At 41.0% G+C, this 16,490-nt stretch overlaps 1 protein-coding gene across 3 annotated transcripts in view; it reads left to right on the forward strand.

The window, feature by feature from the left end:
• The window catches only part of TTC7B (tetratricopeptide repeat domain 7B), a 105,515-nt gene that overhangs the window by 43,152 nt on the left and 45,873 nt on the right, over positions 1 to 16,490 (forward strand). For all 3 annotated transcript variants that reach the window (XM_081017471.1, XM_081017472.1, XM_081017473.1), the window contains exons 8-13: positions 1,402 to 1,465; positions 2,301 to 2,438; positions 11,666 to 11,749; positions 14,665 to 14,769; positions 15,051 to 15,168; positions 15,330 to 15,387. In XM_081017471.1, the coding sequence (XP_080873597.1) occupies positions 1,402 to 1,465; positions 2,301 to 2,438; positions 11,666 to 11,749; positions 14,665 to 14,769; positions 15,051 to 15,168; positions 15,330 to 15,387 (567 nt within the window). The remainder of the gene's footprint in view (positions 1 to 1,401; positions 1,466 to 2,300; positions 2,439 to 11,665; positions 11,750 to 14,664; positions 14,770 to 15,050; positions 15,169 to 15,329; positions 15,388 to 16,490) is intronic.

Consider the following 16,490-nt stretch of genomic DNA (forward strand, 5'->3'; position numbering starts at 1 on the left):
TGCAAGCAAATAAGAATACAATAGTTAATTGATGTCTGCTTATAACTTTTCAAAATATAGTTTTGCGTCTTTTTGTTGTAAACCGCTTTGATATTTTTAATGAAATAGTGGTCTATACATATTTTATAAATAAAAAAAATATGTTTAGAAATGTGCACATTGAGATAAGATGTATATATAAATATTATGTTGTGCTAAAAGATGTATAAAGATAAAAATACATACAGTCGTACCTTGGTTTTCGAACAGCTTAGTTCTCGAATGTTTTGGCTCCCGAATGCTGCAAATCTGGAAGCAACTATTCTGGTTTACGAACTGTTTTTGGAAGCCTAAGGTCCAATGGGACTTCTGTGGCTTCTGATTGGCTGCAGGAGCTACATGCAGCCAATCAGAAGCCACACTTTGGTTTCCGAACATTTTGGAAGTCGAATGGACTTCCGGAACGGATTCGATTAGACTTCCAAGGTATGACTGTAGTTCAGTACCAATTTTCATACAGATTTTTTTTTTTAATGTTCAGATTAATGCAGAAATGAGGTAGAATGGACAGGAATAAACACATGTAAAATTGACGTGGACCAGAAATATAGTGGTCCTCAGACAGAGGTCTTTCCCATCACCTGTTTCTTGATCTTTTTAAACTGGAGATACCAGTGACTGACAAGTGCCTAGGACCAGTGATGCAAAGCACTGAGTTATGGACCCTCCCCTAAATCACTTAGTCACTAAATAAAAGGAATTGACTTTGTACCTCTAAAAACTCAATAGTGTGGGGCAGAGGAGAAACATCATCACGTAATTTAATCTGAGTTTATTGTTTCTTTGGTGGGCATTCTACAAAGTTCTGTCTATCTCAGGAGCATTCCCCTTGCTCCTGCCAACCTTCCATATTCCCAATTAAGCAGAAGAATGATTGGCATTGTAGATCTTCTAAGAAAGAATATAATAATGCAAAAGTGGTTTAAGCAAATTAATGCTATTAAGGGTTTGGAGAGCAGCTAAAAATGCAAGGTATTGTGATCCAAATTTAAGAAGCCTAGAGAGAAAATTTAGTGCTGGCTATTGAGTGTGTATTGCTATAAATTCAGAAATATGAAGGTGGTGCCTTTGAGCACAAATGCAATGTGACAATTTATAGTTGTCAAAAATAGCAAATTGGGTTGAACTGTTAGTTGTTGATTCTAATTACTGCAGTTTTGTTAAATTTCAAAACATCTTTTAAAAATAGCTGTATTTCCATTATTTGATTTGCTGATGATATGAGACCCAAAATAGGTTTTCATAAACAATATTTCGGTAAATCATTAATAGCACAAAATGTGACACAGTAGTTAATTATTGTATGTAAATAAATCTCAAATAACTTGATTTTTATGGTAATGAATACTCAATTTTTAACAGCATTTTCTGTCCTCAAGAGAACACTGAAGAAGCGCTCTTGCTGCTGCTGATTAGTGAATCTATGGTAAGTGAGCTATTTTTCTTTATGAAGGAACTCTCATTTACATTCCTGCTGTTGCATTATTAACCTTAGTCAACCTTTTCACACCATGATTTACTCCATTTTGAAGACGAGCATTTGGTGTACCATACTTCAGGCACTCTGTAGGATCCGTACTGCTGCTGGCGTTGCCATTGTGGGTGTCTGCAACTCTGTATGTTTTTGAGCTGCCAGAAGATCCAGTGCTGAAAGGAAATGTCAGTTTTGTTCAAGGGGAATTATACTCTTGATCTATGAAGATGTGTTTTCAAGGCAATATATGAGTAGTTAAGCTTCTAAAAGCAGAGTGCTCCTTATCGGCCACTTTGAAAACCTACCCTGGTGACTGATTACCTTGATTCACTTATTTTTATTGACTCGAACCATTGGCCATCATCAGCGTCTTTAAAAAAAGCCAGACAACTATGAGTGTGAAGTCTTGTTGAAAAGTAAAGGACATGGTGATCTTCTCCCCTGGTCGTATATAAAAGTAAATTATCTACTAATTTATATCTAAAACCCTACAGAGGAATGCGTTTAATGCATCCACCAGGTGAATAAACAGATGCCATATGTACTGTTCTTCTTGTGGAGAGAGGTTGTTCAGCGTCTTTTCATGTTTTTAAACATCTCAGGTATTTTGCATCTCAGGTATTTATGGTAGTTGTGATGCAGCATCCCTTGAGAAATGCAGTTCCTTCATCCACAACAACGAAAGTTTGAATTTGCTATTCCATTTTGGAGAACCCCAAGCATGGGACTTGGTTTTATGTTTTTGCTTCACTGATCCTCTCTTCTCGTTTTTGGTCTTGCTATCCAGGCTAATCGCGATGCTGTGCTGAGCAGAATACCAGAACATAAAAATGACCGCATCATCAGTTTGCAAAGTGCGTCTGTAGTCTATGACTTGCTTACCATTGCCTTGGGAAGAAGAGGTCAATATGAAATGTTATCAGAGGTAGGCTGTGACAACTGACCAATGAATCCAAGGCCCAGAGGTTCACCTAGGCGACATTCTGGGTTGAGAGCATATGAAAAGTTAACTCGCCAATTCAGCATAGCATGGCACAATCTGTGTATCATTCAGCTGAATGTTGACTTTGGTGGATATAATACAAATACTGTCTTAGAGATAACAGTCATTGTGTAATGTGGACACAAATAATGGAATGTAATTCATAATCAGTGCAGCTACACATTTCTTCAACTAGATGATTGTAGTGTTTTTGTTTGGCAAATTAAACAGTTGGATTCAGGTTCACACTGCTCTATAGTTAGGAGACTTTATTACTTGTTCAGTACCAATTTGCTTAGCTGGGTATTTGAGTGATCCCACCTCGTGACTGTCTTTAAGATGTTATAGCAAATAAGGTGAGAGAGCTGACAGATAAGTATTTTTTTTGGTATGTAACAGGAATACTTTTGTCTATCTTGCTGATGCAAAATTAGCAGCTACAGCTTAACAGAAGCCAATTTTTAAAGACCATTTATACTACTAATATTGAGCCAACTTCAGTGGATTTTGAGTTGTTTCCAGGCCCAGTTCAAACTGCTGAATTTTATCTTTAAAGGCTTAAATGGTTTTGAACCTAGGTATCTTACATTCTGGCTTTCCCCATAGATTGTTAGTTGAATTCTCTGTCTGGCTAGTGTCAACATGTATACCCCAATGACGTTTCTGCACATTTTAAAAGTAACGTGAGTTGAAAGTTGAGATTTTGAAACCATGTTACCTTGATAGGCTTTTCTGTTTCCTTGCTGCCACAATGAGTCATTGTATGTCCGACCTTTATTTTATGAGAATCACCATAGTGATTCAAAGCCTGGTTGAAGAAAAAGTCGCCATCACATTAGGCAAAACCAACTCAAATGTTTTCATTGCCTTCTTATACTGTAACTAGATTCTGTGATAAAAACAATATTGCGAATGAATTCTTAGGGTGTTTTTGTTTCGTTTTGTTTTCTAAAGTTACAATGCTATACAAGCTTACCTGAGAGTAATACTTACAGAATTCTGGGGGACCTGCCTCAGAATAGACATGTATAACATTGTTTTGGGGTATTTGAAGTAACTTTTAAATTGGCATTTATTAAAAATAAATTAAAATTTATCAACTTTTATTTAAAAAGCCAAGTTAAGTGTGTGTGTATGAATAGATGTTCAAATATATATATAGACCAAGTTAAAATTATTTAACTCCCCTGAATTCTCAAAGCAAGGGAGGAAAATGGTATGCTATACACACATCAGGGATGCTATTACTAACAACTGTATAAAAACATAGTACTGTTACTCATGCTAGAACTTCTCTCTGTGACTACATAATAAATGGCCTACCTAGAAGATGAAGATGTGGGGAAATGACTGTATCAGGTCAGAAAGTTTGAATGGTCCCCGTTCACTACTTTAGCTTGGCTTTTTTGTGTTTTTTTTGTTTTGTTTTGTTATTATGGCTGAGTGTTGGGGAATCAAATATTTCAACTTTAAGTTCTGTATTGTGAAAAACAATATAGGGGAAATACTTATAATAATAATAATAATAATTTTTTATTTATACCCCGCCCATCTGGCTGGGCTTCCCCAGCCACTCTGGGCGGCTTCCAAAAAAAATATTAAAATATTGTACTACATCAAACATTAAAAGCCTCCCTAAACAGGGCCGCCTTCAGATGTCTTCTAAAAGTCTGGTAGTTGTTGTTCTCTTTGACATCTGGTGGGAGGGCATTCCACAGGGAGGGCGCCACTACCGAGAAGGCCCTCTGCCTGGTTGCAAGGGGAAATACTTTAATCTTGCGAGGGGAAATACTTGCGAGGGGAAATACTTTAATCTTGCCATTTAAAAACAAATCAGTGGTTCACAGCAAGTAGATGCAGAACTTGGACTGATGCGTGCAGCTGTGAGGAACTGAGCAACTCAAGCAAAACTTTGCATGAAAATATTCAGAGTATACTTGCCAGGAGATCACCATGATGGTTACAGTAGCTGGTTTCCTTTTTGCAAAGAGATGACCTACATTTCTCACTTTTCCCATTTGAATCATGCACTGTTGCTTTGAAAGGTCGTATCTGTAACCTTGAACCTACTTTGGAACTTTCTTGTTACACTTCCCTTGACTTTTTCCTTTTACCTTACTCTTTTTACGGACACAGATAAAGCCAGCTTGTGCTTTGTCCTCCTGATCTGTGTTCTATTGATTCCATTGTCTTGATCAGTAGAGCTTTTGAACTGGAATAAATCAGAGATTTCAGAAGCTGTGCACTTTGTGACCTAAAGTGTTTGAGAGAGGCTCCCCCCGCCCCCTGCTGCATCAATCTCAGCATGAAGAGTTTTTATGAAGTGGCTTAAGGAATATGCTAGGAGTTAAGGGGAAAAGAGAGGGAGGGAAGAAGAGACACGAGAGAGGATCTCCCCAGTGCTATGAACAATCTGTTCCACTTGGGAAAATTAAGTTTGGGTTTACAGTGGTGTCTCTAGTTACGAATTTAATTCGTTCCGGAGGTCCGTTCTTAATCTGAAACTGTTCTTAACTAGAGGGATGCTTTCACTAATGGGGCCTCTTGCTGCCACTGCGCTGCCGGCACACGATTTCCCTTCTCATCCTGGGGCAAAGTTCTCAACTCGAGGTAACTCTTCCAGGTTAGCAGAGTTTGTAACCTGAAGCGTTTGTAACTCAAGGTACCACTGTACTTTAAATGTGAAATTTTCAAAAGAAGGGAGGATTTGCATTCTTTGATAAAGAGAAGCTAAGTTGCACATACAGTGGTACCTCAGGTTACAGATTCTTCAGGTTATAGACGCTTCAGGTTACAGACTCCGCTAACCCAGAAAGAATGCCTCAGTTTAAGAACTTTGCTTCAGGATGAGAACAGAAATCGCACCGCAGCAGCAGCGGGAGGCCCCATTAGCTAAAGTGGTACCTCAGGTTAAGAACAGTTTCAGGTTAAGAACGGACCTCCAGAGCAAATTAAGTCTTTAACCCGAGGTACCACTGTAATTTTACAGAATCACCCCCAAAAAAGAGGGAAGAGGAAGGAGAGGCATGAATACACATGGCATGAATACACATGAATGTGTTTCTTTGTGGCTGATTAGCTGCTCTCCCTGTGCAAAGGTCAGAGGGGGCAGGGTTTCTGTTGAGGCAGGTGATTAGCTGTGGGAGGAGCTTATCAGAGCTTGCAGGGTAGCGGCGCGTGCCGCTAGGCGCGCACAGTTTGATCCATCTTTTAGATTTAGGGGAGCTAGTCTCAAACGTTTGTTGGGGGAGACCTAGGTTTTTTTTGGGGGGGAATTATTTGTCCTGTCTTCACGCTTTTTATGATGGAGGACCGCTGTAGCCACCCCCAATGACACGTTCTCAAGATGGAGGGGGAGGGAACAACTGCAGTCGCCTGCGGTTCCTGCGCAATGTTTGCCATCTTGCCAAAGGTTGCAGGCAGCTTTACCTGCAGCAATTGCATGTTGATTGCCCTCTTAAAAGACAAAGTCCAGCAACTGGAGGAACGTGTAGCTACGCTCCAAAGAATTAGGGAGCTGGAGCTTTTCTTGGAAGCAACAGAGAACAACGTCTCCACCAAGGAGGAGACAGGGGACTCACCTGAGAAGGAGGCTAGTATACCAACACAGGAGCCAGATATATGGAGAAACGTGACTCAAAGAAGTAGGAGGCCCAGGGTTTGCTCTGATTGTTTAGAAATACACAATCGCTTTGAGGTCCTCTCCCCTAGCATGGAAGACGAAGAGCAGACTCTATTTGAGGATCTCTCCCTCATTACAGTCGATCAGGTATATGAAGACGAGCAGCAAAGTCAGTCCTCAGGGAATGTGCAGGTGACCTTGGAACGGACAGCTCACGGAAGAACCCCGACCAAACCTAAGAGGAGGCGTGTAGTGGTGATAGGGGATTCCCTACTGAGGGGAACAGAAGCAGTGATCTGTGGGCCTGACAAGATGTCTCGGGAAGTGTGCTGTCTCCCCGGGGCTAAGATCCAAGATGTAACTGAACGACTGCAAGGAATCATAAAACCCACTGACAAATACCTCTTCCTCTTAGTTCATGTGGGAACCAATGACACTGCAAGCAATAGCCTCCAGAAGATCAAAAGAGACTACGAGGCTCTGGGCAGGAAATTGAAGCAATTAAATGCACAAATTGTCATCTCATCTGTCCTCCCAGTTGAACGACGTGGCCCAGGGAGAGAGGGGAAAATAGTGGAAGTGAACAGCTGGCTTCGCAAATGGTGTAAACAGGAACGGTTTGGATTCTTAGATCACGGACTGCAGTTTCTTGAAGATGGACTTCTGGCAAGCGATGGGCTGCACCTCACAACGGTTGGGAGAAATGTTTTTGCCAAAAATCTCAGAAACCTCATCAGGAGGGCTTTAAACTGACTAATGTGGGGGAGGGAGACAGTGCTCCTGAAGGTAGGAGTCTATCAATTGATGAAGATGATCATCCAAATGTCATAGACCAAATGGAGCAAACAGCACGCAGACCTAGTGGTGGGAGGAAAAAATCCTTAAATAAGAGTCACGGGGGAATGATTAATGGACTTCAGTGTCTGTACACTAATGCGCAAAGCATGGGAAATAAACAAGATGAGCTTGAGCTCTTGGTACAACAAACTAAATATGACATAATAGGCATCACTGAAACCTGGTGGGATAAGTCCCACGATTGGAATGTAATAATGGGGGGATACAATCTATTTCAGAGAAACAGACCAGACAAGAAAGGAGGAGGAGTGGCGTTATATGTCAGGGATGTGTATACCTGTGAAGAGATCCAAGATTTAGAACCTCAAAGCCAAAGTGAGAGCATTTGGGTCAAAATTAAGGGAGAGAAGAATAACAGTGACCTCATTGTGGGAGTTTACTATAGATTCCCAAGCCAAACGGAGGACATAGATGATGCCTTCCTGGAACAGATGGCCAAGCATGCAAAAGGAAGGGAGATAGTAGTAATGGGGGACTTCAATTACCCGGATATTTGTTGGATGTCAAACTCAGCCAAGAGCATAAGGTCAAACAGATTCCTCACTGGCCTTGCAGACAACTTCATTGTCCAGAAAGTGGGAGAAGCAACAAGAGGAACAGCCATTTTAGATCTGGTCCTAACCAATGTTGATGACCTGGTTAGTGGGGTAGAAGTGGAAGGATCATTAGGCGCGAGTGATCATGCTCTTCTGAAGTTTACTATACAGCGGAAAGGAGCAGCCAAGCATACTAGGACTCAATTTCTTGACTTTAAGAAAGCTGACTTCATAAAACTTAGGGAAGTGCTGGGTGAGATCCCATGGACAGTAATACTAAAAGGAAAGGGAGTTCATGATGGCTGGGAGTTTGTTAAGAGGGAGATAGTAAAAGCACAACGTCAGGCAATACCAATGAGACGGAAACATGGAAGGTGCCTAAAGAAGCCAGGGTGGCTATCTAAAGAACTTTTAACTGAGTTAAGATTAAAAAAGGATGTGTACAAAAAATGGAAAAGGGGGGAAACCACCAAAGAGGAATTCAAACAAATAGCCAGCACGTGTAGACACAAAGTCAGAAAAGCTAAAGCACAGAATGAACTCAGGCTTGCTAGAGAGGTTAAAAGCAACAAAAAAGGCTTTTATGGGTATGTCCGTAGCAAAAGGAAGAACAAAGAAACAGTGGGGTCACTCAGAGGAGAAGATGGTGAAATGCAAACAGGGGACACAGAAAGGGCTGAACTCCTCAATGCCTTCTTTGCCTCAGTCTTCTCCGATAAAGAAAACAATGCCCGACCTGAAGAATTTGGAGCAAATGATTCAGCAGAGGAAACACAGCCCAGAATAACTAAGGAGATAGTACAAGAATACTTGGCTAGTTTAGATGTATTCAAGTCTCCAGGGCCAGATGAACTGCATCAAGAGTATTAAAAGAACTGGCAGATGTGATCTCAGAACCACTGGCAGTCATCTTTGAGAATTCCTGGAGAACAGGGGAAGTCCCGGCAGACTGGAGGAGGGCAAATGTTGTCCCTATTTTCAAAAAGGGGAAAAGAGAGGACCCAAATAATTACCGCCCAGTCAGTCTGACATCAATACCAGGGAAGATTCTGGAGCAGATCATTAAGCAAACAGTCTGTGAGCACCTAGAAAGGAATGCTGTGATCACCAATAGTCAGCATGGATTTCTGAAAAATAAGTCATGTCAGACTAACCTGATCTCGTTTTTTGACAGAATTACAAGCCTGGTAGATGAAGGGAACGCAGTGGATGTAGCCTACCTTGATTTCAGCAAGGCATTTGACAAGGTGCCCCATGATATTCTTGTAAAGAAGCTGGTAAAATGCGGTCTTGACTATGCTACCACTCAGTGGATTTGTAACTGGCTGACTGACCGAACCCAAAGGGTGCTCATCAATGGTTCCTCTTCATCCTGGAGAAGAGTGACTAGTGGGGTGCCACAGGGTTCTGTCTTGGGCCCGGTCTTATTCAACATCTTTATCAACGACTTGGATGATGGACTCAGGGGCATCCTGATCAAATTTGCAGATGACACCAAACTGGGAGGGGTGGCTAACACCCCAGAGGACAGGGTCACACTTCAAAACGACCTTGACAGATTAGAGAACTGGGCCAAAACAAACAAGATGACTTTTAACAGGGAGAAATGTAAAGTATTGCACTTGGGCAAAAAAAAATGAGAGGCACAAATACAAGATGGGTGACTCCTGGCTTGAGAGCAGTACATGTGAAAAGGATCTAGGAGTCTTGGTTGACCACAAACTTGACATGAGCCAACAGTGTGACACGGCAGCTTAAAAAGCCAATGCAATTCTGGGCTGCATCAATAGGAGTATAGCATCTAGACCAAGGGAAGTAATAGTGCCACTGTATTCTGCTCTGGTCAGACCTCACCTGGAGTACTGTGTCCAGTTCTGGGCACCACAGTTCAAGAAGGACACTGACAAACTGGAACGTGTCCAGAGGAGGGCAACCAAAATGGTCAAAGGCCTGGAAACGATGCCTTATGAGGAACGGCTAAGGGAGCTGGGCATGTTTAGCCTGGAGAAGAGGAGGTTAAGGGGTGATATGATAGCCATGTTCAAATATATAAAAGGATGTCCCATAGAGGAGGGAGAAAGGTTGTTTTCTGCTGCTCCAGAGAAGCGGACACTGAGCAATGGATCCAAACTACAAGAAAGAAGATTCCACCTAAACATTAGGAAGAACTTCCTGACAGTAAGAGCTGTTCGACAGTGGAATTTGCTGCCAAGGAGTGTGGTGGAGTCTCCTTCTTTGGAGGTCTTTAAGCAGAGGCTTGACAACCATATGTCAGGAGTGCTCTGATGGTGTTTCCTGCTTGGCAGGGGGTTGGACTCGATGGCCCTTGTGGTCTCTTCCAACTCTATGATTCTATGAATAGTATATTGTTTATTTTATTTTTTTATTTTTTATTTATTGGAAATTTTATTTACAACATAACATAAACCCCCCAATTCAGAAATACAATAAACATAACATACAACAAGTAGTATATTGTTTAAAGCCCTCAAACCAGTCTACCTCCTTCCCCACAGACCCTCTTGAGAGTTAAGAGCAGCTGAAGGAGTGCTCTTGGTTGTTCTTCTACTCTCAGAAGCTTTGGGGAGGGGGGAGTGGCAGCCTGGAAGAAGACATTTTCTGTGACATTTTCTGTTGTGGAATGCCCTCCCCACAAAGATGTGTATTTTACTTTCCCTATACAGCTTTTGGGGAGTGCAGAAGACTCATGTCTTTTCCCTTGCCTCTGACACCTGGTACATGTGCTTTCAACACCTGCCTTATTCCTAGGGCTGCAATTTGTGTTTACTGTTTTAAATGGTTGTAGCCCCTCCTGGGAGCTGCTGGTGAAGGGCGGATAATAAGTGTAATAATAATAATAATAATAATAATAATAATAATAATAATAATAATAAATAATAATAATAACAACAGAAAGCAGGTTTCACTCCATATTTTGTGGGCCCCAGGCAAGAGATCTACAGTATGCCCTACCCATCCATTTTCTATCTCCATTGCTAGGGCCAAAAACCCTTGGAAGAAACTGCTTAGGGGCCGCACGTCCAGAGTAGGTGGGGCCAGAAGAAACATGCACCCCATTCTTTCACACATTGCGTTCTCACACATCACATTCTCTCTCTTGTACATTGTTGTACATCTTTCTTCTTTGGCGATCACTCATAGCCGAGTAAGATTGTCTTCCATAAACACGGTTTTAACAATGGGTCCAAAAGTGACTGTGGAGGCCAATTCTGGATCCACACGTCCTTCCACAGTGGGGATATTGGTTTCCGGGCGTGAGCTGATCACGGTGTGGATTTGCCAAGCGTGCCCTCCTCTTAGCACATTTCTCCCTTGCATCCTGAGTTCGGGTGTCTTCAAAGCCCATGACACCTTTGGTAAAGGCTGTTCTCCAACTGGAGCGCTCGCAGGCCAGTGTTTCCCAGTTGTCAGTGTTTATACTACATTTTTTAAGATTTGCCTTGAGACAGTCTTTAAACCTCTTTTGTTGACCACCAGCATTACACTTTCCATTTTTAGCGATTGGCTAAGATTTCATCTCTGTGCACTGAGAAAGTAGAACACACAGAAAGAAAAACAGTGATCTAGCCATGCACAAAACTTCCTTCATGGCTTATGTGCATCCACATGAAGACACCCTTCTGGTTTCTTCCTTCCAGCACACAGGTGGCTGAACCATTATGTGCAATCCTAGAAACCTATGGCTAATGGTTTACAAACAAACCAGAATATTAAGTCATGGCTTGAAGTTGTGTGTAATTTCTTTGGTGTGTAAAGAAAGCCCAATACCATGTGGAAGGAGACCTGAGAGATGGGTTCATATTGTGCCCTGGAGGGAAAAAAAGGTTAGCCAAAAACGTGTAAAAAAAGAAAATCCCAAGTTACAATTGTAATAAATTTGCCTTCATTGGGTTAATGCAACGATATGTACTTCATGAGTCATAAAAATGTAAAAGTAGCCCTTAGTTTTTTGCATTCTGCAATATTACTTTTATTGCAATTTTATTTTATTGAGAGGTTTATTTAATTGTTGCTCATTTATATAGCACTTGCAAAAAGCCAAGTGCCTTATAACTTGTCTTTATTTCCAGGCTACTGCTGGAAAGATGCACGCTATTACTTTAACTGAAATTGGGTGTTTCTTCTTGTTTTAGTGCTTGGAAAGAGCAATGAAATTTGCATTTGAAGAATTCCATCTTTGGTATCAGTTTGCACTGTCCTTAATGGCAGCAGGAAAAGTAGGTCTCTTTTCAGATTTTGTTTTATTGAGGTCTGCTGCTTTATAATGTGGACTGCAATCCCGCAGATGCTAAATCAGTGGTGTTTTAGGGGGTTGTACTTGGGTGCAGGATTGTAGCTTTAACTCCATTTAACACCAAAGAACTTTAAGCCACGTTTACTGTCTTTGTGCAAGACTGAATATAATTTCAGTATGGCAAACACTTTTATATGCTCACTGTTTAGCTTAGCATACTGCTGAAAGAGGTTGAATTCCATTTTTTTGTTGTTGTTTATTTCAAGAGACTTGTAACTTTTTAGCAATAATCTGCTAAAATTAATCCCTGCAGGAGATGTGTTTTCAGTCACTGTCTCTGTCCAATGTGTTATTCAGAAACTCTGCCCTATTTTTTTTAATTGAGAAAAAAGGTTGATAACTAGATGGATAGATATATGAAATGGCATTTGTTGGTTCCCTGGTTTTGAACTATTCCCTCCCTCCCTTCCATTCCCTTTTCTTTAGAGCAGCCTCTTCACTCATAAATGGGAGAGAAATGGAACATAAATTGTGCTGGGAGGAAAACAGCCATAAAGGGGATGTATTTGGTGGTAGTTCTTGCTAATATTCTTGCTAATATTTGATAATATTATTAAATAATATTAAATAACACTGGTCAACAACAAATTTGTTGTCTGCGTTTTTTCAGTTGATTTAGGACGAATCTGATGCGCTGAATCCAAAAATCACATTGGTTTTGCTCAATCAGGTCAAGTTTTTGAGCTATGGCCACATGTCTTTTTTTACATTTTTGTTCACATGTACGCTTGTGTGGAGCATTTTAGAAGAAGTTGGTGGGGGTAAAATGCCATGTCGAATAATTGTTTTGATTGGAAATGATTATTTTAATGACAAGAAGTATTCAGGTCCGATAGTTCTGGGTGATTATGTCGAAAAGGGATCAGTTTGACGTTATAAAACCTCGAAATCTTCCATAAATTGGTGCAGCAAAGCATAAAGTTGGGGGATCAAAACTAAGTTAAAGGGGCAGCCGCCCCACGAAGTATCCTGATCTTCAATCAGCACGTCGTCCTGTAGCTCATTGTGATGAAATTCCAGTGCCTATCTTCGGAGAACTTCCTGACATTAGTGACGAAGATGCCTCCAGTGTTGAAGGACATGAAGAAGAAGAAGTGGTTCTTGAAGATGATGCTCCACATCCATTTTTCCAAAAGGAGTTGAATGATCTAGTTCGCGACCTCAGCTTGTCAAAGGACTCTGCCGAACTGTTGGCATCCAGATTGAAGGAAAAAAACCTCCTCTCTGACAGTGCTCGCATCAGCTTCTTCCGCAACAGGCATCAAGAGTACTTCCGTTTTTTCTCGGAATAGAAGGACTTGGTGTACTGTGCAGATATTGCGCAGGTTCTGCTCAAGCTTGGAGTGCCACAGTACGAACCCAAAGATTGGAGACTGTTCATTGACAGCAGCAAGCGATCACGGAAATGTGTTCTGCTACACAACGGCAACCAGTTTGCCTCTATACCCCAGGCTCACTCGACTACACTGAAGGAGAACTATGAAGCGGTGAAGTATGTGCGGGAGAAAATTGGTTATGATCAGCATAAGTGGTTTATTTGTGTTGACCTGAAGATGGTGAACTTTTTGTTGGGACAACAGTCTGGCTTCACCAAGTACCAATGTTTTCTGTGCATGTGGGATAGTAGGGACCGTGCTCAGCATTACAGGAAGAAGGACTGGCCTGTGCGGGAGGAATTGGTGCCTTCAAAGAAAGGAACGTCATCAACGACCCTCTGGTGGACAGAGACAGAATACTCTTCCCACCGCTGCACATCAAGCAGTTCACCAAGGCTCTGGACAAGGATGGTGACTGCTTCACTTACTTGTGCCAGGCTTTTCCAGAATTGACCATGGAGAAGTTGAAAGCTGGCATCTTTGACGGTCCTCAGATCTGTCAGCTCATCAGAGATCCAGAGTTCGGAAACTCAATGAACGAAGTGGAACTGGAAGCGTGGAAGGCATTTGTTCTGGTAGTGAAGAACTTTCTGGGCAACAATAAGGCCAGAAACTACGCAGAACTTGTCAACAACATGCTGACTGCTTTCAGAAACCTGGGCTGCAACATGAGCGTCAAGATGCACTACCTATTTTCACATATGGACCGGTTTCCTGAGAACCTGGGTTCAATGAGTGGCGAGCAGGGGGAGAGATTCCATCAGGACATGAAAGAGATGGAGACCAGGTATCAGGATCGCTGGGACGCAGTCATAATGGCTGACTACTGTTGGACTCTGAAGAGAGACCTCCCTGCTGCTGAGCATTCCTGAAGTTCCAAGAAACGTAAGTTCAAGCCCTGAAGTTTGAAAAATGGTGAAGCAACGTGCAGTTTACGTGTACTTACCTTTATCAATGCCCACCATTCAGTTTACAGTAAACCTGACCTGATGGAGAGAAACGGATGCCATTTCCTGATTCAGCAGTGCAAAAATACCCTAAATCAGTTGTAGAAATCTAGACAACATTCAAAAAGTAAAAAATGGTTTCCCAGTGTAATATTAAATAACATACCAGACTATTTTATTTTAATCCAGTGTGGCAGTGTTTCTCCATCTCTTAAATACAACTTCCTGGCTTGTCTGTGGCTTGGAAATTAGACATGTAGCCTGAGACCCACCATGTTTGATAGCCTGGCTGTGTTGCACAGGAGGCAATACCTGTTCCATTCTCTAAAAACAAGATACCCACAATCAGATTTGTGGGTATTGATCCTATCATGGAATTAAACTAATGCCTTTTATTTGAAATTTGTTTAGAATTCTTTTGTTACAGCTTGGAAGGGGCTTAAATGGCAAAATGCAAAATTCTTACTATATTCCGCTACCCTGGTTGTCTTATCCCGAGACATGTTTTTGTGCAGTCTGCTCGAGCTGTGAAGGTCTTGAAAGAGTGTATACGGTTGAAACCGGACGATGCCACAATCCCACTTCTTGCTGCCAAATTATGTATGGGATCCCTTCACTGGGTAAGTTGTTTATTAGTTCTCTTGAGACAAGAAAAATGGGTATTTAAAGAAATATGCACACATGCCGTTGCATGACCCGGAAGCTGTATGCCGGCTTCCTCGGCCAATAAAGTGAGATGAGCGCCGCAACCCCAGAGTTGACCACGACTGGACCTAATGGTCAGGGGTCCCTTTACCTTTACCTTAAGCAGACCCCATTTGAAATAGATATGTGACCATTGGAAGTGAACACGGTTCTGTCTATTAACTAGTCTCGTATAAATCTGTCCTTTTGTTTTTAGTTAGAAGAAGCAGAACGGTTTGCCAGAATGGTGGTTGATATGGGGGACAAAACATCAGAATTCAAAGCGAAAGGTTTCTTAGCCCTGGGACTGACTTACAGCTTACAAGCTACAGATGGTAAGTATATCAGTTTATAAGGGTAAAGTGTCAACAGCATAGAGCATTTAGAAATATGTCAAACAGTCAAAAGGATTCAATGTATGTCCTTTTTTTATTATTAAAAAAAAAGCTTGGTCTGAAGCCTCTGCTGAATATGACTAATTAAATCCTGTTTTTAGCTTCTTTGCGAGGGATACAAGAGGTCCTGCAGCGAAAGGCTCTTCTTGCATTTCAAAGGTGAGTGGGTGTTAATCTTTTCATTCAGCTGTAGATAATGAAAAAACCTTATGTGTATTTTTTAAAAGAGATATTTATAAATGATTATGTAATGCGGATTTTACCTCTGGGAGTCTGCGTGCATGAGTACAGAACATATTGCGTTAACATTTGCTTCATCAAGTAGTGCTGGCAAATCCTTTGGAATCAGACTGGATTTCCTCTGATTTCATTATTAAAGATATTTTTGTTATCAGCTAGTAGAGAATAATGTTTGTGCAACATCTGTTTAAAGAATGATTCTTTGTCTGAATACACATTTTGTTCCAGAAGAAGAAAATGTAGCTCTGAATAGCATTCCCCAAATTGACAAAATATACTGGATATGATATTGATGTTTTATTAGATTGGTTTAAAGTATTTATTGTTTATTCATTCAGGGACTTAAACCCTCTTAATCTAAGAGGTTATGAGCAAATACAATGTCTTCACCATGACTTGTAATGTGGCTCATGAATTCTCATAAAGCAGAAGGATGAAAATAGTATATTTCTGCAGTCAAGTTGTGTTTTAATAACTTAAGCGTTATTGGTTCTCTATTAGCTTCCTAGAGACTATTAGCTTCCTAGAGACATATAATCTTCAATCACAACTTCTAGCTCCTTAACTATGTACACAGGCAGAATAGTTGCATGAGCAGAGAATTAGGGCAGATCCATTCGATAGTAACATGATTGTGAGCCATCTCTAAATTTAATTTGTACCTCAAGCAAGATAGTGATTGACTGATTGGTGCCCTTAATAAATAAATAAATTTACATTTTTATGTAAATAGAGGCCCCACACCTGATAGAACTTGAACTTCCTGATCTAATTCTTTTAATTGTTCTGTCTGATGTTTTAATTGTTTAGTAAAGCACAGCTGAAATTAAGGCATAAGGACTAGGTTGTAATGTTTGCTACAGGACAGGGTGAACATGCTTTTTTATGAAAAAAAAAATGTTCTGAGTTAGAAGGCTTCTGGAGAAATTCCTTTCTGACTCTATTCATGACCCTCCAGCAGTGGAAAATATGGATTTAGCTATCATATATACTTTCTTGCTACAGATGGCATCACCTCTGTC

This window comes from Podarcis pityusensis (assembly GCF_964106645.2).
Source record: "Podarcis pityusensis genome assembly, chromosome: 1".
Taxonomy (NCBI): Eukaryota; Metazoa; Chordata; class Lepidosauria; order Squamata; family Lacertidae; genus Podarcis; species Podarcis pityusensis.